Raw genomic sequence first — 27,958 nt, 5'->3', positions numbered from 1 at the left:
ACCAACGCCCTAAAAACCTTTTACACATTGATGAATAATGTGTTTTGACCCTATATCAATAATTTCATGGTGGTATACTTAGACGATATAGTAGTCTATAGTCAGTCTCTGGAGGAACACTGCAAGCATTTATAGCTTGTGTTTGAAAAGCTGAAGGAACATGGGTTGTTCCTAAGGTGGGGGAAGTGCTTATTTATCCAAGAATGGGTGCCTTTTCTAGGGCATTTTGTGAGTAAAGAGAACATAGAGATGGACCTGCGAAACATTCAGGCCATTAGTGAATGGTTTTTCCCAATGAGAATCATAGAGTTAAGGTTATTCCTAGGTTTGGCTAACTATTACTGACGGTTTTTGGAAGGATACTCCCACATAACCAGAACGAACCTGTTGCAGAAGGATCATCCTTAGAGATGAACGCTCCAATGTAATCAGGTCTTTCAAAGCCTTAAAAAGGTGTTGATGAAAGAGCCACTATTGTGGTTACTTGACTTCACCAAGCTCTTTATGGTGGAAACTGATGACTCGAACACAACACTTAGGGGAGTGTTGTTATAAGAATGACATCTTATTGTATAGTGTTTCAGGTGCTGAAGGAGAATGACCTCTGTGTCAAACGAGCGAAATGTCTCTTCAGGCAGGACGGGATCAACTTTTTTGGCCATGTTGTGGGGCGTGGTGTGCTGCGTATGGATGGGCAGAAGATAAGGGCCATCCAGGAATGGGTTCCGCCAAGCAAAGTGCCAGAATTACGATCATTCCTTGGTTTGGAAAATTATTATCAGCGTTTCATCGAAGGTTATTCTCTCATTGTTGCACCTCTCACAGATTTGTTAAAGAAGAATTGGGTATGGCTCTGGACAGGAGCGTGTCAAGATGCCTTTGATGACTTGAAGAAAGCCTTAGTGAGGGAGCCAGTGTTGCGACTGCCTGATCACTCAAAACCCTTTGAGGTCCACACAGATGCCTCAAACTTTGCCATTGACGGAGTTATTATGAGGAGGGTCATCCGATTGCATATGAGAGTCGAAAGCTAAAAGATGCAGAGAGGCGTTACACAGTGCATGAACGTGAGATGACTGCCATCGTGTATTGCCTCAGGACCTGGCGGTACTACCTTCTGGGTGTTGAGTTTGTCATCAAGACGGACAATATGGCCACGAGCTACTTTCAGACACACAAGAAGTTGACGCCTAAACAAGCTCGGTGGCAGATGTTTTTGGCTGAGTTTGACTTTGCCTTGGTGTACAAGGTTGAAAAGACCAATGTTGTGGCAGATGCTCTGAGTTGTAGAGCTGAACTGGTAGTTGCGTGCATGGAGCCTTCTAAAGTGCATTTAGAGGGTGCATTATTGAGCCACATTTGTGAAGGGACGCAACAAGATCCGACAGCACAACACCTTGTTTTTCTAGCGCAGGCAGAAAAGACTCGACAATTTTGGCTACAAGACGACCTCCTTATGACAAAAGGGGGATGCATCTTCGTGCTGTGGTGGAAAAGCCTCCACCAAGAATTGCTTAAGGAGTTCCATAATACACTATGAGCTAGCCATCCTGATCAAGAGAGAACCTTAGCACTCCTTGAGCGTGGCTACTATTGGCCGCAGATGAGGGATGACGTTGAGGGGTATGTGCAGACATGCCTCATCTGCCAGCAAGATAAGGGGACAAACTAGAAGGTTGCCGGTCTCCTTGAGCCTCTACCAATTCCAGAGCGTCCTTGGGATAGCATCTCTATTGACTTCATTGTTAGTCTACCAAAGGTAGAGGGCCTCAGTTCTATTTTGGTTGTGGTGGATCGTTTCTCAAAGTATGCCAACTTCATCCCAGCTTCTAAGGAGTGTCTTACAGAGATGACTGCAGAGTTGTTTGTAAAGCATGTGGTGAAACACTGGGGCATATCAAAAAGCATTGTGAGTGATCGTGATGCTCTCTTCACAGGCAAGTTCTGACGTAAAGTATTTTTGCTACTTAGCTCTGATTTATTATTTTCAACAAGTTTCTATCTACAAATGGATGGGCAGACAGAGCGCATCAACAGGATACTTGAGGAGTACCTTAGGCACTTTGTTAGTGCCAATCAGAAAAATTGTGTGAAGCTCCTTGACGTGTCATAGTTTTGTTACAATCTGCAGAAGAGCAAGTCTTCAGGCCATAGCCCATTTGAGATAGCCACGGGGCAGTAGCCACTGACCCCGCACACTCTTGCCGCACAAGAAAATGAAAGACCATCCTTTGCCTATCAGTTTGTTCATGACCGGCACAAGCAGAATGAGTTGGTGAAGGCATTCTTACACAAGGCGACAAAGAGAATGAAGAAGTGGGCAGATAAGCATCGTTGACCCGCTGGGTTCCAAGTGTTGGTGAAGTTCTATCCTGGTCGCACAAGCATCTTCCGCGGGCTGCACCGCGGACTGCTCAGAAAGTATGAAGGATCCTTTACCATCACAAAGAAGGTGGGCAAGCTGGCTTATAAGCTGGAGTTGCTCTCAGACTTCAAGGTGCACCCAGTGTTCTACGTGTGCAGCCTCAAGCAGTTCCATCCAGATGATGGAGATCCGGAACACAGCGTGTCACAACGTGCTCCCATCATGCAGAGGACCTCGACAACACAATGGGCTGAGAAGCACCTCAGTAAGATCCTTCGTCACAAGGTCAACTACTTGAGCGAAGCAAAGAAGTACCTAGTGCAGTGGGAGAAAACAACAGAACCAACGTGAAAGCCTGCATTCTGAATGAACAGCCGCTACTCGGCTGAAGTCAGAGCATACCATGAAACAGATGCTGTCGAGGATGGTGCATGATTTGAAGGGGGGAGCATGTTCCCTTGTAACTTACATTGTAAAGTTGCATCTAGAGTCTGTTTTGTTTTTGTTGAGTTTGATGTAAGCTGCATGTTTCAGGTGAATCAATACCCCGAAGGGGCAGCCCGTATACTTGAACTGTAATGGCTTGCGAGCAAAATTATGAATAAATTAAATATGTTGAGATTTCTTTTGTTCACCCTTGTTGTGATTGCTTCTTGTGATTGCAATTCTTCTCCCTCTATTCTCTCTTTCTCTCTTGCACTCTGATTAAAAGCTTTCGTGACTGGCAAGCGAGTTGACAAGTAGGCTTGCAGCGGTAAGAAAGGAACATTGTGTCGCGCTGGCCTATTGAAAGAAATAGGCCCGTGATAGAAATTCTCTTAGCAATAATCCTTTTAAGTTGGCTATAAGCCAACAACCCCTCAGCCCGTTGGATGTGGCACTGGCAGTGGGCGGACAATGTTTCGCTGCGATGCGAATCGTGCAGGAATGACATAAAAAGATGAGTGAGGCTAGAGATCATCTAGCTTGAGCCATAAAGCGTACGAAGAAGATCACTTATCGGCATCATAGGCCCCTCAAATTTGTTGTTGACAATTAGGTGATGCTGAAGCTAATGCCCAAGATATGAAAGAAGATCTAGCAGAGTACGGTGCATTGAAGGTTGGTGTGTCGATATGATGGGCCTTTTCAAGTGGTGCGGAGAGTCAGCAACATGGCCTATTAGTTGGCGTTGGCCCCTCATATTAAGTCTCATGTTGTGTTTCATGTGAGCTTCCTCAAACCGTATAATAAGGACCTACTAGACTCCATGCAGGTGAAGCTTGTCTGAGCACCCCCAAATGTGCAAGTGTCGTTTAAGAAACATGTGGAGAAAATCTTGGACCATCGACTGTGCGGGCACAATAAGCCTAGTTTTTTTTCATGAATTTTTAGTCAAGTGGAAGGACTTGCCAGACAATGAACAATGCCGGAAATATGATAGCACATTGTGGCAATTTGAGGTAGAAGTGAAGATGTACTTGGACTCGACGAGCATGTTGAGTTCTGTTAGTCGGGGTGGCTTGTAACATTGTGATTTGATGAGTTGCACGCCCACAGAGAGGCAACAATGGGGGTGGCTATTGCGGCCCAATGACATGTTATGCACCCACAACAAGTGGCAACAAGGATGTTGCCATGACACCATCGAAAGTTGTGGATCGCGCATCCGCGAAATGATGTAGCGAGGAGCAGGCTGTAGCAAATGACAGAGTCACACAGTTGTGACGAAGTCGCATGGTCGTGATGAAGTAGCACGTTATGATGTGTTGAGGTGGCCCTAGTTCCTTTGGAAGATTAAGAAACGTTGGTTCTACTCTCTTAAGGCTTAAGTGCTTAAACCTAGGACGGAACTTGGCAGTGTTACTCAAGCAATGCACATGTATTGGACCCGAAGAGAGGTGATGTGATGATGACTTGAGACACTTAGTCATGCAACACAAGGAAGTTGGGTGAACAAGTCAAGCTTGAGGCTGACATGCTAGGTGTAACAGCCCAAATATTTAACTTGAAAATTTTGGAATAATTTTTTTTTCTAAACAACAGCGAAAAACTTTATTAAATCCTTAGTCAAATTATTTGGGCGGGTTACAAGTAATAGCACAGACTCAAGACATTTAAGTAAAATAAATTCTTGCATTAAAATACGACAAGTTATCATTTACAACTTGAATATTTATTACAAGTCAGAAATCCTCAGGACATCCGAAGAAGATATGGTCACATAGCACTGTCCGCAGCGACGACTGCAATTGCTCGCCATATAGTTTTCCTGAAAATATTAAATCAGAAGGAGTCAGACTACCACGTCTGAGTAAGAAGCATAATATCCATATGAGTGTGCACAGTGTCACGTGTACAAGTACATGTGCAACAAGTTTAGATAGAACTAATAACTATTTAACAATTGATAAATGTACAAGTCAATAAAGTCAAGCATTTCATGATATATTCCATCAACATCAAAGCACGATTCATCATATGCATAGACCATATTCATATAACAACATTGAAACTAATGTGGATGTACACCTGACTTAACTACAACATTTCATGTAAAGTGTGCATAAAGCACAAACATCAATGCTCAACACATCATTCATAAGTTATCACAATTTCGATGTAAAGGAGAACCAATTTGAATCATGCCCTACAGGAGTCACAACTTACTCCCACAATTTCAACATCGAGTAGTATGCAACTACTTGAAGATCTTTCTTAATGCACTAACTTTATGTTTCATCTTGTTAATTACCCTGTGGGTACGCACAGGCATTCGACATCGTAGCGGACCGAGACCACACGGGGGTTTATTATTTTATAACCCGTGTGACTAGCCGTACGGATATCCAAAGGGGACGGTTCACGACCGAGAGAGTACTCCCCAATGGCTAGAACTAAAATTAGGATGCACCCTGTACTTCTGCAGAAGACTTGAATCTACCACCTAGGACGAATTGGTAGTCCTAGTCCCCTAACTTCGAGGACTGGGGACTGAGTGAGACGACTCGCTCTCACAAAACTAAAATGTCCCACGGAGTTTGTACCATCTACCCTCTCCAAGGTAGACCATGGGTCCAGTAACATACACCATCTTTCGGGTATACCCAGAGCCCTGGGAAATCAGTAACATATACCGTTGTTAGGTATACCTAGTATCCCGAGAAACCAGTAACATATACCATCTTTCAGGTATACCCAGAATCCCTTCATTTTTATTTTAGATGTGCATATTTTTCATTCTTGTTTATTTTGTGTGCAAGTCATTGCACAACCGGGGATTTCCAAAATCCCAACCCATACTCGGGGTGATCTCAGTGTATGCACTTTGCCCATTAACTGCCCAATAGGCAACAACCATGATTTTTTTTCCCAATATTTTGGCTCAACTATGTGCCGAGTACTCATACTTTCAGCATTTTAAAGTTTTATGTCTGAGCTTGGGTGAACGTGTGGTACCCCACTGACCATGCACTCATAAGGCATGTCTCAAGTACAACTTTTCATAAGTGCTCGTTTGGCACTATAATGGTCCCATAAGACCGCAAGCGCGGTTTTGAGCTTTCACATGATCATGGCATGAAAATTATCCTTTATTACGCAAACTTTTGTAGAACAAGCATAGATCAACTAGCACAACAACATATCATAACATTTACATGCAATCAGGATTCAATTATATGCAATTTACTTAGCATCATATGTGCCCATATGGCATCACAAGGATTTGACATGCTCAATTTCAATTTGTACTATCATGTCTTTGTAGTTTTTCTCTTATTTGTGTAATTATAACAAAAATATACATTTAGCAACAGACGATTTATGCATTGAAACATTGGTCACAACCTTTGTATGTCAATCACTTACAAAAACCATGTGCAACAAGAATATGTCATGGATATCTCATTCATTCACTACATTAATTGCCACATAACTTTCTTTTCATAAGCATATGATAAAACATCATGTTTTTTTTTTTAAACATGTGCACTAAAGTGAGCTTTTTGCCATTACAAATGTATGTGTGCATCAGTGTTTTTCAAACCTACTCTAAATATGTGCATAATGGTGAAATTTCAATATAACACATTTTATTGTAGGAAAATAACAAGTACATTTGGCATTGCACAACTCGAGAATGAGATAAACATTCATTTTAGGAACAAACAGTACAAAAATGTAACTTTTGCAAAAGCGTGTCTGCGTACACCATGCTGGTCAACCATTCAAATTTCTATACTTCTTTAAGACTGACAAATAGACCAGAATATGTATACAATTGAGGTTTCTCAACTTCAAGTTTTTATCATTTATAAGACCATAATGAACCTTTTAGTTTTCTCATATATGTATATCTTTATGTATGTATATACTCTTTAGATTGTATTTGGGCTGCCCTGAGTCATAAACGAGCCGATAATTCATGGCAGCCACAACTAGGAATGTTGACAGGGTGACATACCCCTTTTTGTTACTGGGTGTTAGTGAGGGGTTGGGATCGTTTGATCCCAGCCCGCTGTGCCAGAAAGTTGGGCTACGGCAAGTCAGTGGCAACCCTGCGACCACTGTAGCCGTGCAATTTGAGTACCGATGGAATTTTTGCACTTTGCTGGTCACCTTGGTACAAGGCAGACAGGGCTTTAGGCAGACGCCTACCAGTTAGTACCACTTGGTTTTTAACCTACAACGTGTCCCACCACACGGTGGCATACCTGGCAGCTGATTACAGAAAATTTTACTAGCTTTTCACCATGGTAGCAGGACTATGACATAGACTCTGAACCATTTTGCAAATCACGTTTCCAGCATGTTGGATATTTGTGGAAAGTTGGATTTAGCTTCATCTGGTTATGTTTCCTACGGTTTTGTTGGCATAGATATCTTGTTTCTTAGATATGCAAAGATTAAAAACTCTGGTAAGTATCTTTATACATGCATAACTACATGTGCAAAAGAAAGAATTCAAAGATATGAATTAAAGCCTATGCTGCACCATATGTCTCTAGTGTTCTTTTCCTTTTTGTTGATGACATCAATACCCTACACGGCACTACCATTCCTTTTTTTTTTTTTGTAACTTGCTACTAGTGAGGAGCTGGGATCGTTTGATCCCAGCTGATTGTGCCTGCCAGGATGCAGCAGTGGCTGCCACCCTACTCCACATAGTGGACTCAGCTGGTTGTGTTTGGCAAGTATTGAGCCACATGAACCGAGGTGATAGGTTGAGCGCCATCAGCCCCAGCTGGTTCACCATTTGTTTCAGACTTAGCGTGCTCAACTCACACGTTGATGGCATGTACCCGCTTATCGAATCGGTGATGGCTTGCTACCTTGAGTGGCAGCAGCGCCCAGTAGGGTACTGCGCATCTTCCAACAGGGTACTGCGCATCTTCCAACTTAACCCATGTAGTTCACCAATAAAAAAAATCTCAGCCACGTGTTGTCAAAAAAAAAATCAGCAGCCACTGCATAATTGTTTAATGTCCAATACAACATGCCTTGTTCAAATTAAATTTTTAAACATTCACTATAGAGGCAAGACCAACAAACATGAAGTAATACATTTTTTTTTCTAACATTCATGTGTGCAGGTCGTGTGGTTCTGATTTCCATGTTTTATTTCACTTCCTAATAGAGCCAACTCATACCTAGTGGACTGTTTCAGAAATAACGCAGCTTCTATCTATGTTGTGGATCTCATTTGTCAAAAATTGCAAGGATACACAAATAAAATTTGATATTATGCTGGACATCAAAAACTGACGATAATGCATAAAAATTAACATTTTATGACAGATTGCTTGCCTAACTATTTCAAACCCAACGCTAATTCTAAGGCTTACTGATGTAAACCAAAACAATATTTTTTTTTCTTTTTAGTCGATTTTCCTTTAGTTCAACTCTATAAAAACAAATCAAATGTGTAAATCGGTTCTAACGTATTATTGCAGATTTTAACTTCCTGATTATATCGACCAACCCATACACGTCAACTAGAAGTAAAAAATTTATGTTTTTGAATAGCCATGACTCAATATATACTTTGCAAGTTTCGGTACAACATATGTGTATGGTCTTACATATCCGAACTACCCATGTCTACGCATACCACATGATCCTAATCAACTATACAGGTACGGGATGCACTAAAAAAAATTGAAAGGTGCTGCAACATACTTGTGCTACAGGGCACCGAACACATGCATGTAGATACGATCTCCTTACCTCTCGATAAATAAAAAATCTGAATAAAACCGATAGGTTGGTTTTGAAGTATCGTCCTTCTCGGTGCTTCCCTTCAACCTCGGTTGGTGGTTTTCAGTACTATCGAACCTTCCTTCGCTTGAATCAATGGTGGAGGGCGCCACCAAGTTAACTCACACGGCTGGGCTGAGAGAGGGAGAGAGAAGAATTTGAAAAAAAACGAGTAGGAAACTGGAACAAGAGAGAAATAATGGTGGAGGCAACCATGTATGCCTCACGGCTGGGCTGAGCGAGGGTGGGCGTGAGAGAGAGAGAGAGAGCAAGAGGCCTTGGGTTCCAAGGTATCTCGTTAGTTGTTGTAGGGTTTCCTAAAAAAAACGTATAATTAATATGGCTTTTATTGCAGCCTTCCAAATTGCTGGACTGTTGGGCTTCCAAGGTGGCCCAACGTTCAGTCTTTCCAAAAAAAAAAAAATGCCCCTTCTTTAACTTCTCTTGAAAGAAGAAATTTTCAGTTTTCAAGTTTTTTTTTTTTTTCACAATCCCACGCATGCTCATTAAGAGCCCACCTTGTTACTCCCATTAATACCTATTCTTGAAACTCCCTTCCATTTCAAAAATGGAAGGAAGGCGTCCCCTTTCTGGACGGTTGGGTTTCCCAAAAAAAAAAATGTGTTTTCTATTAAAGTCGCCTTAATGAGGAGTTACTAAAAAAATTCGTTGGTTATAAAATATTTTCGCAAAAATATCCTTAGTGCACCCGGGGATTTGAACTGGGGTCCTCTTCTGCAAGGGGTAACGAGCCCCACCAGTGCGCCATTGCATATTTCATTGCAATTTCTTGCAACGTTATTATATTTAACCTTTATTAAAGTTTTGGCGAAAATTCCAGAAATGACATTTTTGGCAAAAGACACATCCTCTTATAAAAATTCGGGTATAAGGCTATTGAGATTTGAACTCAGGTTCCCTCTCGACTAGGCAAGACCTTTTACCGTAACACTACTTCACCTCTTGTTGCATGATAGGTCCTTATTAATTCATATGTATACGAATTTGGTTCATGACGAATCTCAAATACGAGTTGGATAAAAACTATATTTTAGATCTTTTGAACATTCTAACTAGATTTTTGGATCTTGTTCGCAATTCAACCTTATTTGGATCCATTACGATCCAATTGGATTCTAATTGGGTTTCGAATCCATCCAGGATCCAACTCCGTTCATCGTACCCAAATCAAGATACTGGATCCAATTTGGATTTCAAGATCCATTTGGATCGACTATATATCATTTTATCGTATTTATTTCAAAGGATTTTATCCTTTATTTAGTTTGATAATTATCGAAATTTTACGGGTTTTACACTAGGGGCGACATGCAGAGGGCTTCTTGGAGGTGGAAAGTCTGAGTTGAAAGATAGTTCATGGCTAAAGTAGGTGGTGTGACCTTAGTGTGTAGAAAGTCACCGCACTAGGTGGGATAAGTGGGTTGGTAGGATTGCCACTTGTGGTAAGGCTTAGTGTCACCTTGAGAGTTGTTTGTACAAAGATGTGTATTGAGACCAATATAACAATCCCTTCGGACCTTGTAGAGGCAAGAGAAAAAAAATTGAAAAGTATTGCAATAAGTGTTGTGCAATAAGTGGACAAAAGTGAGTCCTTACCCCATTTGTATAAGTGTGTTGTGAGTTTGGTCTCAAGATTGCCTTAATCTTTTCACACCAAAAGCCTTGTGTGGGTGGCACATGTCAGTCTCTTAATCGGGTGTCAGAGGCAGGAAGGGTGTTGTATGCTCGGGATTGAATGTGCAGGCCGCACATAGGCTAAGCGAAAAATTAATAGTGTGACAATGACCTTGTTCCGGACCGCCACATTTTTCACCTTTTTGCTCTGATGTATATACCTCTTTGGCACTTTAGAGTGCCCCCACAAGGCCTTATGGCTTAAGAACCCCGTGTATTCAAACCCTCTCTTCCCCTCTTGATGTACTTTGCTTTCAAGTATCTATAAAGAAGCCTTTTGCATCCTTGTCTCTTTGCTCTCTTTGTGTTTGTGCATGCGCGTACTCTTGCTTCCGCTCATGCGTGTGTGCTATGCATTGCTTGTGCGCTTAAAAGGCCTACTTTCAGTGTTTGCAAATTCTCGAAGCTACGTCGCAGGGGTCTTTGCTTCTAAGCCCGTGACAAGTTGGTACCAGAGCCTTGTCAACATTGGGAGTGACAATGGCACCAAAGAAGAATGCCATGACCCCTTCAGGTGGTATGGTTCCTACTGAAGAAGATTTCATGGCCGATGATCGAGTGTCAGCCATCTCGCGCGATGTTGCAGAGCTGACTGAGACAGTGACCAACATGGAGAAGTTGGTTAATGGAACTTGTGTCGCTTTTAATGATCTCAATGCAGAGATCAAGACAGCAATAGAGGGAGTGGAAGACTCAGTGGAAAGTCTTGCCACTAAACTTAACTACTCAGTGGAGAACTTTTTCACTAGATTTGATGATCTGTTGGGTCAGTTCAACATCATGGCTGCTGAATTGGATATTGTCCGACGAAAGAATGAATAGTTGGAGCAACAGTTGAGGATTGCCCCCTGCTGGCAGCGTTGCGACATACGTGGATAGACCACGTTACATGCTACCTGAGCCCGCAAAGTATAAAGGCATGCGGGACTCAAAGGATCTCGAGAATTTTATCTACGAGATGGACCAATTTTTAGAAGTTGCGAGGATAGAGGAGGACGCTGATAGGCTGCAGACCGCAACAATGTACTTTGCGGATGAAGCGACTCTTTGGTGGAGACGTCACTTGAGTGATGTTCGACGGGGATTGGTTACTATAGTCTCATGGGAGGATCTCCAAAAGGAATTGCGAGACTACTTTCTACCTAAAAAGCAAGAGAAAATAGCCCGCAAAAGGTTGCTGGCGTAGAAACAGACAGGGTCAGTGCATGACTATATCAAGGCATTCTCTTCGATAATGCTGGAAGTTGAGAGAATAGATGATCAAGATCAGTTGTTCTATTTTTGCAATGGGCTGCAAGAATGGGCAAACCAAGAACTCATTTGGCATGACCCTGCAACGCTAGCTGAGGCGCTGGTGGTTGCAGAAAAACTTGTCGAGCTTGATAAGAATGACCCTGCATTTCAAGGCAGACAGTAAAAAAATGATCGCAACAATCGAAGTGACAACCGAAGGAATGACCAAGGACAAAATGTTGGCCGGGGGAACCAGCATAATCATGGTCGACAAGATGGCCAAAACAATAACCAAAATTGGAATAACTTTCAAGGCGGCAATTATCGTTGTCGTGACTATCGTATCTGCCATGGGGATCATTGGCAGGATACATTTCCCAACAGAAACCACGGTCAAGGAAATGGAGATAACCGCGCACCTCGAGCTGTGAATGTTGTTCAAGGTGAGAAAGAAGATCAACCTGCAGAGGCGCCAACAGTTGGCGCAATGTAGATGATGAATGCAGTAAAGGTCGCAGTTGTTGCGGAACCAACAATATGCAAAGAATTGATGTACTTGGAACTTTTGCTCAATGGAAGGCTTACCAAGGCATTAGTAGACACTGGCGCCACACATAACTTCATCTCACGTAAAGAAGCAGAATGGTTAAGATTACAGTGGGAATGAAAAGAGTGCTGGATGAAAGCAGTTAATTCAGAGGCTAAGGCCATTTACGGCGTCGCTCGTGATGCATCAGTGTGGATCCATAACTGGTCGAGAATGATCACATTATCAGTCGCACCTATGGATGATTTTAAAGTCATCCTCAGGATGGAATTCTTAAGAAGCAACAAGGCAGTGTTGATGCCCCACCTCAACGTTGTCAGCTTTGAGAGTGAGAATCAGCCCTGCATGGTTACTGCGATAGCAGGGAAGCCCTATGAGCGCTTGGTGTCTATGCTCCAGTTGAAGAGAGGCATGAAAAGCGGTGACAAGACTTTGCTTGTCACAATCCGCACTACGGACGAGGCATAAGAAGCCGTGGATGTCCCAGAGGCTTTAGCGCCAGTATTGAAGAAGTTTGGCGATGTTATGCTCACTGAGATGCCGAAGAAGCTACCTCTGAGGCATAAGGTAGACCATCAAATTGAACTAGTACCAGGTGCACAGCCACCCATAATGGATCTTTATCGCATAACAATTCCTGACCTGTAGGAATTACGTAAACAATTGGATGATATGCTCGAAGCAGGGATCATCCAACCATCCAAAGCTCTCTTTGAAGCACCCGTGCTGTTTCAAGCAAAGCATAATGGGTCGAAGCGGTTGTGCGTCGACTATAGGGCACTAAACAAAATGACGGTAAAGAACAAGTACCCGCTTCCTTTAATCGCAGACTTGTTTGATCAACTTGGAAAGACGAAGGTCTTCTCTAAGTTGGATTTGAGATCTGGCTACTGGTAAGTCAGAGTTGCAGAAGGGGATGAGCCAAAGACTACCTGTGTAACACGATATGGGGTGTTCGAATTCCTTGTCATGCCCTTTGGCTTGACGAACGCGCCCACTACCTTTTCAACTTTAATGAATAAGATCTTCTACCAGCACCTTGACAAGTTTGTCGTTGTGTACCTGGACGATATAGTGGTGTACAGTGACTCGATGGAGCAGCATGTTCAACAACTTCAGATTGTGTTTCAGACTCTAAAGGACCACGAGTTGTATGTCAAGCGAGAAAAGTGCCTATTAAGCCAAAAGAAAGTCCATTTTCTTGGGCATATTGTGGGAGGAGGCACTCTCAAAATGGACCACAGGAAGATTGAGGCTATTCAAGCATGGGAGCCACCCTCTAAGGTTCCAGAGTTATGCTCCATCTTGGAGCTTGCAAATTATTATTGACGCTTCATCAAGGGATACTCGTAAATCACTACAGCGCTCACAGATCTGTTGATGAAAGACAGACCATGGCTATGGTCTGATGCTTGCCAGAAGGCTTTTGATAGGTTGAAGCATGCCCTGACAGAGGAGCCAGTGCTGAAGTTACTCGACTGTCAGAAACCATTTGAAGTGCAGACCGATGCGTCTGACTTCGCTATTGGTGGAGTGTTGCTCCAAGAAGGATACCCTATCGCATTTGAAAGCAGAAAGTTGAACGACACTGAGCGTCAATACACTATGCACGAGTGCGAGATGTTGACGGTCGTGCACTGTCTTTGCACATGGAGGCACTATCTTTTGGGGTCGCAGTTCATTGTGCACACTAACAACGTTGCGATAAGCTACTTTCAGACTCAGAAGAAGTTGAGTCCTAGGCAAGCACGCTGGCAGAATTTGATATGATCCTCGAATACAAGCCAGACAGGACCAATGTTGTGGCCAACGCCTTGAGTCAAAAGGCGGAACTTGCAACTTTGCTCACTTGGGACGGCAGTGTCAGCCAACCGACGAGCGATCTTCTCGAACAGGTGCGAGAAGCTTCAAAAAGTGACTCGATGACTCAACAATTGATCGCATTGGTGAAGGAAGGAAAGACGCAGAGATTTTGGCTAGAGGACGATTTACTCGGCATAGCGGGCGACCGTCTATATATTTTGCGGTAGGATACCTTGAGGAGGCGCTTGATGCACGAGTGTCATGATACTACCTGGGCGGGTCACCCAGGGCAACAGAGGACCTTAACATTGTTAGAATGCACATTCTACTGGCCGCAGATGCGCGATGATGTAGATGCTTATGTGCAGACTTGCTTGATTTGCCAACAAGACAAGCCCATCAATCAGAGACCCGATGGACTACTGGAGCCCCTACTTGTGCCAAGTCATCCGTGGGAGTGCATAACCATGGATTTTATTGTGAGCTTGCCGAAAGCACAAGGCTGTAGTTCGATCTATGTGGTTGTGGATAGGTTCTCGAAGTATGTTGTCTTCGTGCCTGCCCCTGCCACCTGTTCAGCTGCAGATACTACGAAGTTGTTCATGCGGAACATAATTAAGTATTGAAGAATTTCTGAGAGCATCGTCAGCGATCGTGATGCACGTTTCACTGGCAAGTTTTGGTGAGAAGTGTTTTGCTTAATGGGGATAAACTTGCATTTCAACACAAGTTTTCACCCCCAAACCGATTGACAAACAGAGAGAAGAAATGGTCTGCTAGAGGAATACGTGCGGCACTTTGTCAGTTCCAACCAAAGGGATTGGGTTGATTTACTTGATGCGGCTCAATTCTACTACAACCTTCAAAAGAGCGAGTCCTCCGATCACAGTCCATTTGAAGTCGCAACCGAACAACAGTCGCAGACTCTACACTCCCTTGTTGTGCGAGGACGTGACAAAGCACCTTATGCATACCAGTTCGTCAGGAACTGGCAAGATCAGACAGAGTTGGCGAAGGCATACCTAAACAAGGCGACCAAGTGCATGAAGAAATGGGCAGATGAGAAGCGTCGTCCAGCAGAATTTTGTGTTGGAGACAAAGTGTTGGCCAAGATCTTTCTTGACCGCACAACTATCTTTCGGGGCCACCACCGAAGCCTTAATCGCAAGTAAGATGGCCCCTTCATCATTATCAAACGTGTGAGAAACTTGGCATACCGGTTGGACTTGTCAGCAAACTTTCAAGTGCATCCGGTATTTCACATATGTAACCTGAAGTTGTTCCACAAAGATCAAGGAGATCCTCGATGGAGCATGCCTCAACGTGCTCTGATCCCGTAGTGGGCTCCCTCAACCGTCAGTATACCAGGTAGAGGTCATCCTCAACCATTCCAACAACTATTTAGGGGAAGTCAAAAAGTACTTAGTGCAGTGGAAGGGATTGTCAAAATGTGAAGCCACCTGAGAGAAGGCCAGCAACATGTTTCAGCATCGACAACTTGTAGAAAGCTACCATGAACAATTGGCGTCGAGGATGGGGCCAACTTAGGTGGGGGAGCATGTTCTGGACCGCCACATTTTTCACCTTTTTGCTCTGACGTATATACCTCTTTGGCACTCTAGAGTGCCCTCACAAGACCTTCTAGCTTAAGAACCCAGTGTATTCGAACCCTCTTTTCCTTTTTTGATGTACTTTGCTTTCAAGTATCTATAAATAAGCTTTTTGCATCCTTGTCTCTTTGCTCTCTTTGTGTTTGTGCATGCGCGTACTCTTGCTTTCGCTCGTGCGCGTGTGCTATGCATTGTTTGTGCGCTTAAAAGACCTCCTTTCAGTGTTTGCAATTTTTCGAAGCTACATCGCGGGGGCCTTCACTTCTAAGTCGATGACCTCAAAGATGCTGCTAAACACGAGTCCATATAGAGTGCAAAGCCCCCACAACTGACAGGCCTATCCCCAAGATGGAGGTTGATCATGTGCTTAATGCACAAATATTTGTGCAATCATATTGCACCTTGTCTTTTCAGGTTAAACACCCCCTCGTCTTTTACAAATACAATTCCTCTCTCTCTCTCTCTCTTTCTCTCTCTCTCTCGTACCCTGGCCCCCTTCCCTCTCGTCCCACTCTACTGACCAGCTATGACTTGCCATTCATGTAATTCTTTCATTTACATTTCGCTGTTTTCGAACTAAAAGACAACCTCGGGTCTGCAGACTCCCCTGCCATATTGCCGCACTACAACCAAACACCCCATTTGCATCCAACCTTTACTTCGCTTTTCATTATTACTTTATTCAGCTTTTTCCCACCTCCCCATCTGCTGGTTTCACCCGTATCATCTTATATATAACCCACTCGTTTCATATCATGTTGTGTTGTGGTGGGGAGGTGGGAGGCTGAGATACGGTTATAGAGAGAGAGAGAGATGAGCTTCAAATCCTCCTTATCTTTCCAACCACTGTTCTTGTTCCTCCTTGTAGGCTTGTTGGGAGGAGTCGGAGGAACCACATTCACTCTACACAACAAATGCCCACACACCGTGTGGCCCGGCATTCAGCCTAGCGCAGGGAAGGCCCTTCTCGCGAGGGGAGGCTTCCGTCTTCTGGCCAACCAGGCGGTCTCCCTCAGCGCACCACCGGGCTGGTCGGGCCGCATCTGGGGCCGCCAGGACTGCTTCTTCAACGCCAAGGGGAACGGCCGCTGTGCTACCGGAGACTGCGGCGGGCTCTACTGCAACGGCCTCGGCGGCGCTCCGCCGGCGACGCTGGCGGAGATCACTCTGGGGGAGCAGGACTTCTACGACGTGAGCCTGGTGGACGGGTACAACCTCGCCCTGTCGATCGCTCCCTTCAGGGGGAGCGGGAAATGCAGCTACGCCGGGTGCGTGAGGGACCTGAACCAGGTGTGCCCGTCGGGACTGCAGGTGAGGTCTCCTGACAACAGGGTGGTGGCGTGCAAGAGCGCCTGCTCGGCCTTCAACTCGCCCATGTACTGCTGCACCGGTAACTACGGCACCCCGCAGGCCTGCAAGCCCACCTCTTACTCACGCCTCTTCAAGGAAGCCTGCCCCAGAGCCTACTCTTACGCATATGATGACCCTACCAGCATTGCTACTTGCAGTGGTGGGAGCTACCTCATTACCTTCTGCCCGCATCTGTGAGCGAGTAGGGTCATCTTAATAGTTTAGGTTGGGGAGAATGGTGTCTACGTCTCTGTGTTTTAAGGTTATGTTTTTGTTAAGTGGGGAATGTACTGAAATTGCATGGTATACGTATATCAGTTTTTGAGTTTACCTCTGTGTGTGTGTGTGTGTGTGTGTGTGTGTGTGTGTGTGTGTGTTTGTGTGTGTGAGCAACGCATTTGTTTGATGATTGGTGAAGAATGAGTTAGTTGGCGTGTTTGTTTTAGGTTAGGGCTGGGAGGACATTGGCTAGATGAGTTTGGCTCGGTTCGCAACTTAAGGCCCATAGAAACTCGGGTTACATTGACATGAGACTTGGGCTCTGTTTAGAAAATGGCAGTAGGAGGGAGTTCATGCATTTGGAAAAGCTGCAGCTGCCGGTTTCCTGCATTTGACAGCTACTACCTCTTAGCAATTCCATGCTTTTTAGTGCAAAAACAAAGGGGAAGAGGGTCGCATCTCCCTTTCCAAGTGCACAAACTGCCTCTTCAACGCCATTCTCCCAAACAGTTGCTACACCACCAAGGTAGCTTAACCAAGTTTTTACCAATTGCATAAATTCCCATCCCGGCTATAAATCCTCTGACAAATCTATGGAGGATATTTTGACTCGTTTGGTTCATCAAGGTTCGTTTGATTGGCCCTCCTAGAGAAATTGTGAACCGAACTGCAGTCTTTGGAACAAAGGGTTCTGATAGATTCAAATTTGTGTAGACATATGTTGACTGGCAATTCGGTCGAGCCTTTCATTCTCTATTTTGAGAATCATTGATCAGCGTGCATCTTGAGCAGTGCTGCATCTGCTAATCCCGAGGTGATATTTGACCAGTGGTGTCCTTTTGCATCGATTTTTACCGTGCTCCAAAAGTAGAAACCAATGGTGTAGTAGTAGTAAATGGTCCATGGGGGATGGGAGTGAAAATGTTTACAAATTTGTGTTTAGCTGTCCTCGTGTCTTTATTCAGCGTTATCACTTATGATTCAAGCACTCGCACGTTTTCAGCGATATATTGTCCATCAATTGCCTAAGATTCATAGCACTTCTTGCTCGTTCTGTGGGAATCAAAGCTTGCCCTTTGTAAAACGCCCAATAAAACTACTTTTTATTGTTCTTTGGTAACTTAGTTGCAGTATTGTTACAATAGACTCTAACCGGCACCCCAGTTTTTTCTTTATGACATGGAACCCGGCCCAAGTGAGGGAGCCCCAGGACCACCCTGCCCACCTCCAAAAGCTACTGACACAACTGTGAGCTAGGGTTTGATCTGGGTCTTCAGCTCAACCCCACCACGCATTAAGTTTGCATAAATTATTCCTTGATTGCACAAAGTTGACTGCTTGACGCCACCCACGGGTGCATAGGTTCGAGCGTGAAAGATCAGGTGCAATAATTTATGCATTAAGCACCTGATCACCCTCCATCATGTGGACGGCCCTGTCAGTTGTGGGGCCCAATGCCTGATGGAGGGCGATCGGGTGTGCTTAATGCACAAATTTTTGTGCCAGATAAGGCTTCTTGATAATTTGAGAACTTCATGTGTTCGGCTTCTTGGTATTTGAGATTTTCTTGTGTTCGGCATTTCTCTTAGAAAAATGCGACTGTCTGACAGCATAATCATATTTTCATTAATAACCAATAAGAGTACATGTAACTTTCTGGAAATAGATTAATAATGTGTAGCTGCACTTAATACAAACAATATGTTTCTTACACAACCATTTTCAAATATGGGAAAATATTGTCTATGCCCTAGACCATCCTACTTTTTAGCTAAAACTCATAGGTGTGAGTTGTCGGGTTACATCAAGGATCTGCTTTAAGTTATTTCCTATTTGATATTATGATAGATGAGCTTACGAGATCAATTCAAGAAAATGTACCGTGGTGTATGTTGTTTGCTTATGATATTATTTTGATTGATGAGTCTAGAGCTGGGGTTAATGTTAAGTTAGAATTATGGAGACAGACATTGGAAGAAAGAGGTTTTAAGTTGAGTAAGAGTAAGACAGAATACATGGAATGTCGATTTAGTAAGCAACGAAATAGAGATGGGAGTGTAGTGAAGCTTGGTGAGCAAGAAATACCGGTGGATGATTCTTTCAAATATTTGGGATCTATCATTCAAAAGTATGGAGAAATTGATGGAGATGTAAATCATAGGATAAAGGTTGGGTGGATGAAATGAAAGAGTGCAACTGGAGTGTTGTGCGATCGTAGAATGCCATTGCGGTTGAAGGGAAAGTTTTATAGGACGACTATTAGGCCCGTTTTACTATATGGTACGGAATGTTGGGCTGCCAAGAGACATCATATTCAAAAAATGAGTGTAGCTGAGATGCGTATGCTGAGATGGATGTGTGGAAATACAATAAAAGATAAGATTCGGAACGAGGAGATACGTAAGAAGGTAGGCGTTGCACCCATTGAAAATAAGATGAGAGAGAATCATTTACGGTGGTTTGGACATATTCGACGAAGGCCTAATGATGCTCCAGTTAGAAGGATGGAGAAATGGAAAAATATATTAGTTAAAAGAGGTCGGGGTAGGCCTAGGAAGACATGGATGGAGGTGATAGGAAAGGATATGAATGCTTTGAACCTCACCGAGGACATGGCATTGGATAGAAATGAATGGAGGAGAAGGATTCATGTGGAAGACCCAGAGTGATTTTCTTTGTTGGTTCATATCGCCGACCCCAATTGTTTTGGGATGAAGGTGTAGTTGTTGTTGTTGTTGTTTCATAGGTGTGACTTTTATTTCTTTACTTTGACCTAAGAGATGTGTTCATAGTCCATTTACTAGGAAATACTCTTTTGATAAAGTAGTTTAAACATAAAAATATGATTTTCTCAATCGCAAAAAAATTTGCACATTGTTGACCATTGAATTTTGAAGCCTTAAAAAAATGCACCTATAGAATGATCAGACACATCTAAAATATGTTTTTGACCAAATAGACTATAAAAATCATATCCAAGTTATTGATTCACAAACAAATCAAGATAATGTGATGGAACGGGCTATTGCACTATAGGGTACAGTGCACTCGAGGGTAGCCATTATTTTTCCAAGAAGTATTTTAAGATTGTTACATGTTTCTGGCCTCTAGATGTTTGTCCAGCACCCAAGGTTTGAAACACTGATAAATCACTGCGTCTAGAAAGGATATTTCGTTCTGTATCCATGTTCATGGTTTTATGGCTTGTTAATTAATGGGCAGATATGAGACATGGATAATTTTTTAGCTTAGCTTCAAGGAGTTTAGAGCTCACTGACTCAATAAAATAGATGGGCCTGCAGATTTTTCTGACTGATCATGTGAGTCAAATGAATCAGGCATTATTTTAGCAATGAAAGGTGCTCCAGGTATCAGACTTCCTGTGCGTTTTGCGGGCATCCTGATGCAATGCTTAGCTTAGCAAGGTGTGATGGAGGAAGATGAGACAAACAGGAACTCTGCTGCACAGTCTGCTATTTTTTCTTTACTTCACGTGAAGTGTGCGCTTTTCTTTTTTTGCTTTTGCTTTTTGCTTGACTTCTTTTTTCTCACTTCTCATGCAGGATGGTGACATTGCTCTTTGTGGTTACTTTTAAGCTCTATCTTTTTACTGTGGCCTTGGCTAGTTGATGCCAATCAATTGATCACTTGTGACCGGCGCAGGCAAAGACGAGTCACCTTGGTTGTGCATGGTCTTTCAGAACTTTGCACCTGCAGCCTTTTGCCTACTCTTTTATTGAGTGTGCCGTCAGAGCACTCCTCGATGCCGTTGATCTCAAGATCATCAGCATCTTAAACCTGTATGAATGAGATGCCCATTTTTTTTTTCAATGTCTTTCGTGTTCAGGATGAACGGCATCTGAATGGTTCAAAATGAACGGCTCACAATAAGCTTGTTCACTGTTTTGATGGGTGTCCGTTCATTTTTAAGATGAACGATATCCAAGGCAGCTCTGACGTGATCCTCTCTCTTTGACAAAGGAAAATCAAGAGAGATTCGGGTGTCTCGAACCGTGTTCAACAAGATTTTGAGCTTTATTCTTTTATATTTACTCTTTTTTTATAATTGAGAAAAACTATTTCATTCACCCAGCTCATTGGTGTAAAAACCTCAGGTTCTCCCTTACATAACCAAGGAGTACGCCTACCTTCGACCTTTTGGCAAGGGATGTGCAAGTTGCAACTACAAGCATTGTAAGTCCCAAAGGGGTTTGGTGCAGTGAGATTGGACCTAAGCCGCTAGACAGGTGGTCCAGGTTTAGGGGTTTTTCAATAATTCTTCTTGCGCACCACGAAGCCTAAACCTACAGGATAAGACAACGACAGTAAGTACAGCAGGCAAAGCCAGGATAGGCCTCTGATCTTGAGGATGGTTTCTCTGATGAATATCAAAAAATTAAAAACTACAAATATTAACAATTAATAAAAAACCATAATGTGGACTCATCCATCCTGATCTGAAGATTTTACTCGGACTCAGAAACAATGGTGATTGTTGTATATGGTTTCTACAGTGTTACATGTTGAGCATCTTGATATTGGTGTGACCTAACAAGCTTGATGGTCTTGATCATAAAGTTTACTCATTATTCGGTGTTAATTGTTGGGCTAACTTCTGACTAATTTTGACAGTAGAGAATTAGCCCGGTGCAATATCTACTTGGGGCAACCTCTAGGGATGATTTAAATTCAGATTTGGATGTGAAAACAACCAACCATATCTGACCTGAATGAATAGTCTGATCCGAAACTACTTTTGGAATCCAACCAAACACATTGGGTTGGTTTCATATCTAACCCAATGTACCGTTCATATCCCTAAGCTTTTAGCCATGTGTAGAGGTGGGCAATGGGCCACGCAACCTCACCTAGCCTGCCACAGGCTGGGCTAGGGCCTACAAATTAGACCCAAGCCAGACTGGGTTTATAAGACAATCCATATCTGTATTTTTTATTTATTATGGCCAACTAGTCATATTATTAAGCAATGTTATAAATCCTTGTTACTAACTTCTCTTTTTCTTATTTCTGACATATCCTGGTACACAATTAACCAGTGTATATGTTTGTTGTGTACATCCATGACACAAATTAAAATTTGATTTATGTTAATATTAGAAATATATAGGTTTGTTACAAGCTTGGAGAGGAGGCTGAAAGTTTGTATTTAAAGTATATTTGTTGCAGGTTTGAAGAGGACGTAGGAGTGTGTATTTTTGAAAACTTATTTGAAGTGTATGTTTGTTGTAAGTTTTTGTAGAATGTAATTTTTTTTTTAATTAATTTTTGGTTTTTTGTTTGTAGGTTTATAGCCTATAACAACAAGATTTCTGTTTAACCTGTTTCACCACTATAGTCTATACCGATGAGTTAAAGCTTCTCATTATAGCTTATAACGGTAAGTAGGGGTCTCTCCATTATAACCTATAATGGCAAGAATAGTACCTCCCTATTATAACCTATAGGTAGCCTATAACGGCGAGCCAGAGATCTCGCTTTTAAAGATTGTCATGCCACTATTGGTGTTTTTTGTTTCAATGAGATTTTTCGCTGGTGTTCGGGGATAAAATTATTGCTGCATGCTATAGGACTATAACAGCGAGAAATAGGGCAATAGCGGCGAGATATATCACCTCTATTGACCTGCATCATCCTTGCAATGTTTCTTTGGTTTCCTCTTATATCAATTGAGGTGAAAATGGGTCGGATTCAAGGGTAATTATGTCAAACCTGAAACTAAATTCGAAATTTATTAAATAGATCTAATTCAAATTAGAATATGCATAAGACTCGATGATGTACGATTGAATCCAAATATGAAATAAACATGATTGTATTGAACTAAAAAAAATAGAACAACAACAAGCTATTTGCTGGTAAAAAATGTAATTGAGTTGGATTTTGATTCGGTTCTATTCTAGATCCGATTTAAAATATTGATTCAAATTCAGCTCGAATCCAAATGTAGTTCAATTTAATAGATCCGAGTCCGATCTGAATGTACATTTGAATTTACTAAAGATTCAAATATGAAAAATAATATATTGGACTTGGATGAGATGTCTGACCATATCCTATCTGTTTGCAATATGAGATCAGAAGCAATCTTCTGGGATCTCCCATCCTTTATTTCTAGTTGAATAAAAAAATCTAATGTTTACTGATTTCGTAAGAAAAAAAATTGATTGTTTCATGACCGAGCGATTAGTGCACTCTCACTCAAAGGATATCACTTTCCTTCGAATGAGACACTTAGGGCACGTTTGGAAGTGAAAAAGATGTAGAAAAAGTAATACAAAGTGAAAAATTTGTACAAATTTTTTTACCCTTCCAAACAAGAAAAAATTTACCTAAATGAGTTTCTTTTAAAGTACACTTTTTTATAGAAAACATTCCTCTAAAAGTGGAGGAACAGATAAATTTTGTAGGCTCTCTCTCCATCTCACCACCACCACCGTTGAGATTTGGAGGCAAAGAAAAAGAGGTGGAGCTTGGAGGGCTTCGTGTCTTCGGGCATGACAAAGAGAGGGGTAGAGAAGATGAGGCTGAACCAACTGTCAGGCCCTGCAGATACATGAGCATGGTGGTGGCGGCACCTATGGACTCTTCAGAGTGGAAGTGTGGGAGGCCGAGGTAGGTGAGAGTCATGAACAGACCGAAAGAAGAGGAGGGAGAATGTCATGGATGGGGCCATCGATGGGCCAACACCCAGAAGAGAGAAGACTGTGAAGAAAAACCACCACCACCACCAATTCCTCTTATTCTTCCCTTCATTTTTCTAACATTTTCTTTTTTATTTTTCTCATGCTACACAAACAAGTGCACAAATTTTCATTTAGAAAAATGATCATAACAAAACTTGTTATACCCATTTTTTTTCTTTGCGTTTTTCTTGCTTTCAAACCTGCCCTTAGGGGAGAGAGTGCTTCTCCCAAAGAAAAGATAGGAAGCCATTTTGATTAAAAAGCTGCTTTTTTTTTGTTTTATTACGTGAACCCCACCATATATAAAGAGAAGTTGGTTTCACCCTTTCTACCTAAGATGCCCATATTTAAGAGACCTTTTTTCATAGGAAAATGTATGAACCTAACGCCCCCCTATGGTACATAAATCTGATGTTGCTTTTGAATCTCGGTCTGAGATTTAATTAGGGATGGCAGTGGATCGGGGGAAAACGGGGCTCCACCCCCCCCCCCCCCCCCCCTCGCTCAGTTTGGACCGGGGATGAAGGGCATGAAACGGAGATGGAGGCAGGGATGAAGGTTAAAATCCATCCCCGTGCCGGGATGAACTTACGCTTTCCCCCATCTCGCCCTGTCCCCATCTCGATCCCCACCTTGCCCTGTCCGGTCCCGTCCCATCCCCAATCCTTTTAAGGGATAACAATAAACCAAGGAGAAACGGTGTCCTGCCTCGCCCCCATTTGGACCAGGGATGAAGGACGTGAAACGGGGATGGAGGCGGGGTGGAGGTTAAAATCCATCCCCATGCAGGGATGGAGGTTCAGATTTTGATTTTGACACGGGACGAGGGTGGAGACCTTGTCGGCCTCTGCCCTCCCAGAGAAGAAAAAGAAGAAGAAGAGAATTTGACGTATTTATCGGTGGCGTTCAGTACCACATAAAGAGGGAGTTATTGACTTGGGTCAAAATGGTCATATGAAACCAACTCAGAAATGGACTATCTATTCTATACGCGTACAGTGAGGCTAATTCTGATGCAAGGTTCGTTAAGACTGGAAAAAGAATTCCAGTCTACAACCAAGGCTATCCCAATCAACTCTAACCGTCTTAGTGCTCAAAGTAACTTTAATCCAAACATGGAATAGCGGGAAGCGAGCTTAAGAGTTTTATTAACGACTAACATGGATGGCTTCTCCTCTTCTTCTTGCATACCGGTCACTTCTCACTTCTGTTTCTTCATTTAGCCTGGTTTCCCGCATACCCACTTCCGGATTCTGTCTTAGAATTTACTCATCCTTGCCTTTGTTTCTTGACGACCATGAGCGCACTCTCACCTTTCCTTTCCGAGAGCCCATCGATTTCACCACCTACACTTCACTCTTAGACGACTGTGCAAGCGTGAGAGATTTGGTTCAAATTCATGCCCGCATCGTCAAGTTGGGATTGCAGCAGAGTAATTTCATCACCACCAAATTTGTACACGCCTCTTCTGAATTTGGTGAGATTGGTCATGCGCGCCAAATGTTCGATGAAACGTCTGAACCAAATGTTTTCCTTTGGAATGCGATAATTAGAGGGCATACCCGGTATAACCGCTTGGAGGATGCACTTGAATTGTATTGCAGAATGCAAGGAGATGGTGTCCTGCCTGATGGTTTCACTTTTCCTCACGTTCTCAAAGCTTGCAGTGGTCTGGGGGATATCAGAAGGGGCAGAGAAATTCATGGTCAGATTTTCAGGCTTGGATTTGAATCAGATGTCTTCGTGCAGAATGGCCTTATAACCATGTATGCTAAGTGTGGTTGGGTTAATCATGCTCGGTCTTTGTTCGATAGGCTGCATGACAGAACTATTGTGTCCTGGACGTCTATAATTTCTGGTTATGCACAGAATGGACATCCGCTGGATGCTCTGCAAATCTTTAGAAAAATGCAACATTCCAATGTAGAGCCTGATTGCATTGCTCTTGTGAGCATTCTGAGGGCTTACACTGATGTGGAGGGACTGCAACAAGGGAAATCTATTCATGGCTATGTGATTAAGGGTGGTTTTGAATCTGAATCAGACATTTTGATATCCTTAACTGCAATGTATGCCAAATGTGGGGAAGTAGAGACCGCAAGGAAATTGTTTGATCAGGTAGCGTCGCCTGGTATAATATTGTGGAATGCCATGATTTCTGGGTATGCAAAAAATGGTTATGCTAATGAAGCTGTTGAGCTGTTCCAGGAAATGCTTTCTTTACATATAAGACCTGATTCAGTCACCGTGCGTGCTGCGATACTAGCTTGTGCACAGGTAGGGTCAGTGGAACTGTGCAGGTGGATGTGTGATTATGTTGAAGGGAGTGAACATAGATCTGATGTTTTTGTAAATACTGCTCTGATTGATATGTATGCAAAGTGTGGAAGTATAGCTCATGCTCGCCGAGTCTTTGACATGGTACCAGAAAAGGATGTGGTGGTTTGGACGGCAATGATCATGGGGTATGGTTTGCATGGCCATGGTCAGGAGGCCCTTGTTCTTTATAAACAGATGAAGCTCGAAAGGATTAAGCCGAATGATGTAACGTTCGTCGGCATCCTATCAGCTTGCAATCACTCTGGACTTGTTGAAGAGGGATGGGAGTACTTCCACAGCATGAAAAGAGACTACGGAATCGAGCCCAGGCACCAGCATTATGCATGCATGGTCGACCTTCTTGGTCGGGCTGGGTACTTGGATGATGCTTATGAATTCATCAAGAAGATGCCGATGGAACCTGCTGTCACTGTGTGGGGAGCTCTACTGAGTGCCTGCAAGATCTATGGTGATGTAGAACTTGGTGAATATGCTGCACAACGTGTTTTTGCAGTTGATCCTACAAATGCAGGACATTATGTGCAATTATCAAACCTTTATGCTGCTGCTAGTAGATGGGGTGATGTAGCCAAGGTTAGGATATTGATGAAAGAGAGAGGCCTGGTGAAGGCACTTGGATATAGTTTGATAGAGATAAATGGTAAGCTTCAGGTTTTCAGGGTCGGGGACGATTCGCATCCAAGGTCCAAGGAAATATTTGCAATGCTTGAAAAGTTGGAGACGAAGTTGAAGGAAGCTGGATATATAGCTCATACAGACTCTGTATTACATGACTTGGACAATGAAGAAAAGGAAGAGATGCTCTGTAACCATAGCGAGATGATAGCAATTGCTTTTGGTCTTATCAGTACAGCTCCTGGAGCAACACTCCGGATCACGAAGAACCTCCGTGCATGTGTTAACTGCCACTCTGCAACGAAGCTCATATCCAAAATAGAAGAAAGAGAAATAATCGTTCGAGATGCAAACCGTTTCCACCACTTCAAGGACGGATTCTGTTCTTGTAGAGACTATTGGTGAAGGAGCTTCTTCACACTAGTAGATACTGTTTGTACTTTGATTACCTTGTGATGTTATTTATTTAAAATTCATAGAGATGCCAACACAGTATAATTTCTTGAATTTGAACATGTACATTTCAACGTTTCTTCTTATCATCTGTTATACCTGTGATTCTTTTTCACCGTGTTCCTTATTGTCATAAGGTTTACTTAACTTCTGATAGTAAATAAATCATTTTTTTTTGTCATTAGGATTGCTGGATTTATGGTCTTTCTTGATTCTCTCATGTTCTGTCGAGCCTGTTATATGGTCATGACGAATTGGATGTGTGCCTGTTTCTTGATTCTCTTATCTTCTGTCGAGTCTGTTATATGGTCATGTCGAATTTGATGCATGCCTGGAATGGACTGAAGCCATGATCTCCCATTCACACAAACGTTAATATCATGTCATTAGACAGATTGCTGGATTTATGGTCTTTCTTGATTCTCTCATGTTCTGTCGAGCCTGTTATATGGTCATGACGAATTGGATGTGTGCCTGTTTCTTGATTCTCTTATCTTCTGTCGAGTCTGTTATATGGTCATGTCGAATTTGATGCATGCCTGGAATGGACTGAAGCCATGATCTCCCATGCACTTGAAAACGTTAATATCATGTCATTAGACAGATGAATTGTTCTCATAGGATTCTGTGTGCTTGAACTTTACACCTTATGTGCACTCAGTGAAAAAAAAGAAACAAAAAAACAAAATTGGAGGTGCTAGCTTCCCGGTTCTCACTTGTGGCGCTTTTCTGGTTTCACAACTGTTATTTTTAATGGAACCCCTTTCAAAATTTCATTGAAATTGCA

General features: G+C 42.7%; 1 protein-coding gene and 1 pseudogene across 2 annotated transcripts; both read left to right on the top strand.

The window, feature by feature from the left end:
* Positions 1-16,253: 16,253 nt before the first annotated feature.
* On the top strand, positions 16,254-17,170 carry LOC149846004 (thaumatin-like protein pseudogene; annotated as a pseudogene). Its single transcript, XR_016430237.1, has one exon. The product of XR_016430237.1 is annotated as a thaumatin-like protein pseudogene (transcript).
* A 7,665-nt stretch (positions 17,171-24,835) lies between these two features.
* On the top strand, positions 24,836-27,285 carry MEF22 (mitochondrial editing factor 22). The gene has a single exon (XM_089997819.1). It carries the CDS (start codon positions 24,928-24,930, stop codon positions 27,121-27,123), a length of 2,196 nt encoding a protein of 731 aa, XP_089853945.1. The 5' UTR covers positions 24,836-24,927; the 3' UTR covers positions 27,124-27,285.
* The last annotated feature ends 673 nt before the right edge of the window (positions 27,286-27,958 follow it).

The sequence above is a fragment of the Nuphar pumila genome, chromosome 2, assembly GCF_984573655.1.
Source record: "Nuphar pumila chromosome 2, dmNupPumi1.hap1.1, whole genome shotgun sequence".
NCBI classification, from domain to species: Eukaryota; Viridiplantae; Streptophyta; class Magnoliopsida; order Nymphaeales; family Nymphaeaceae; genus Nuphar; species Nuphar pumila.
This window is presented reverse-complemented; position numbering and strand designations above follow the sequence as displayed.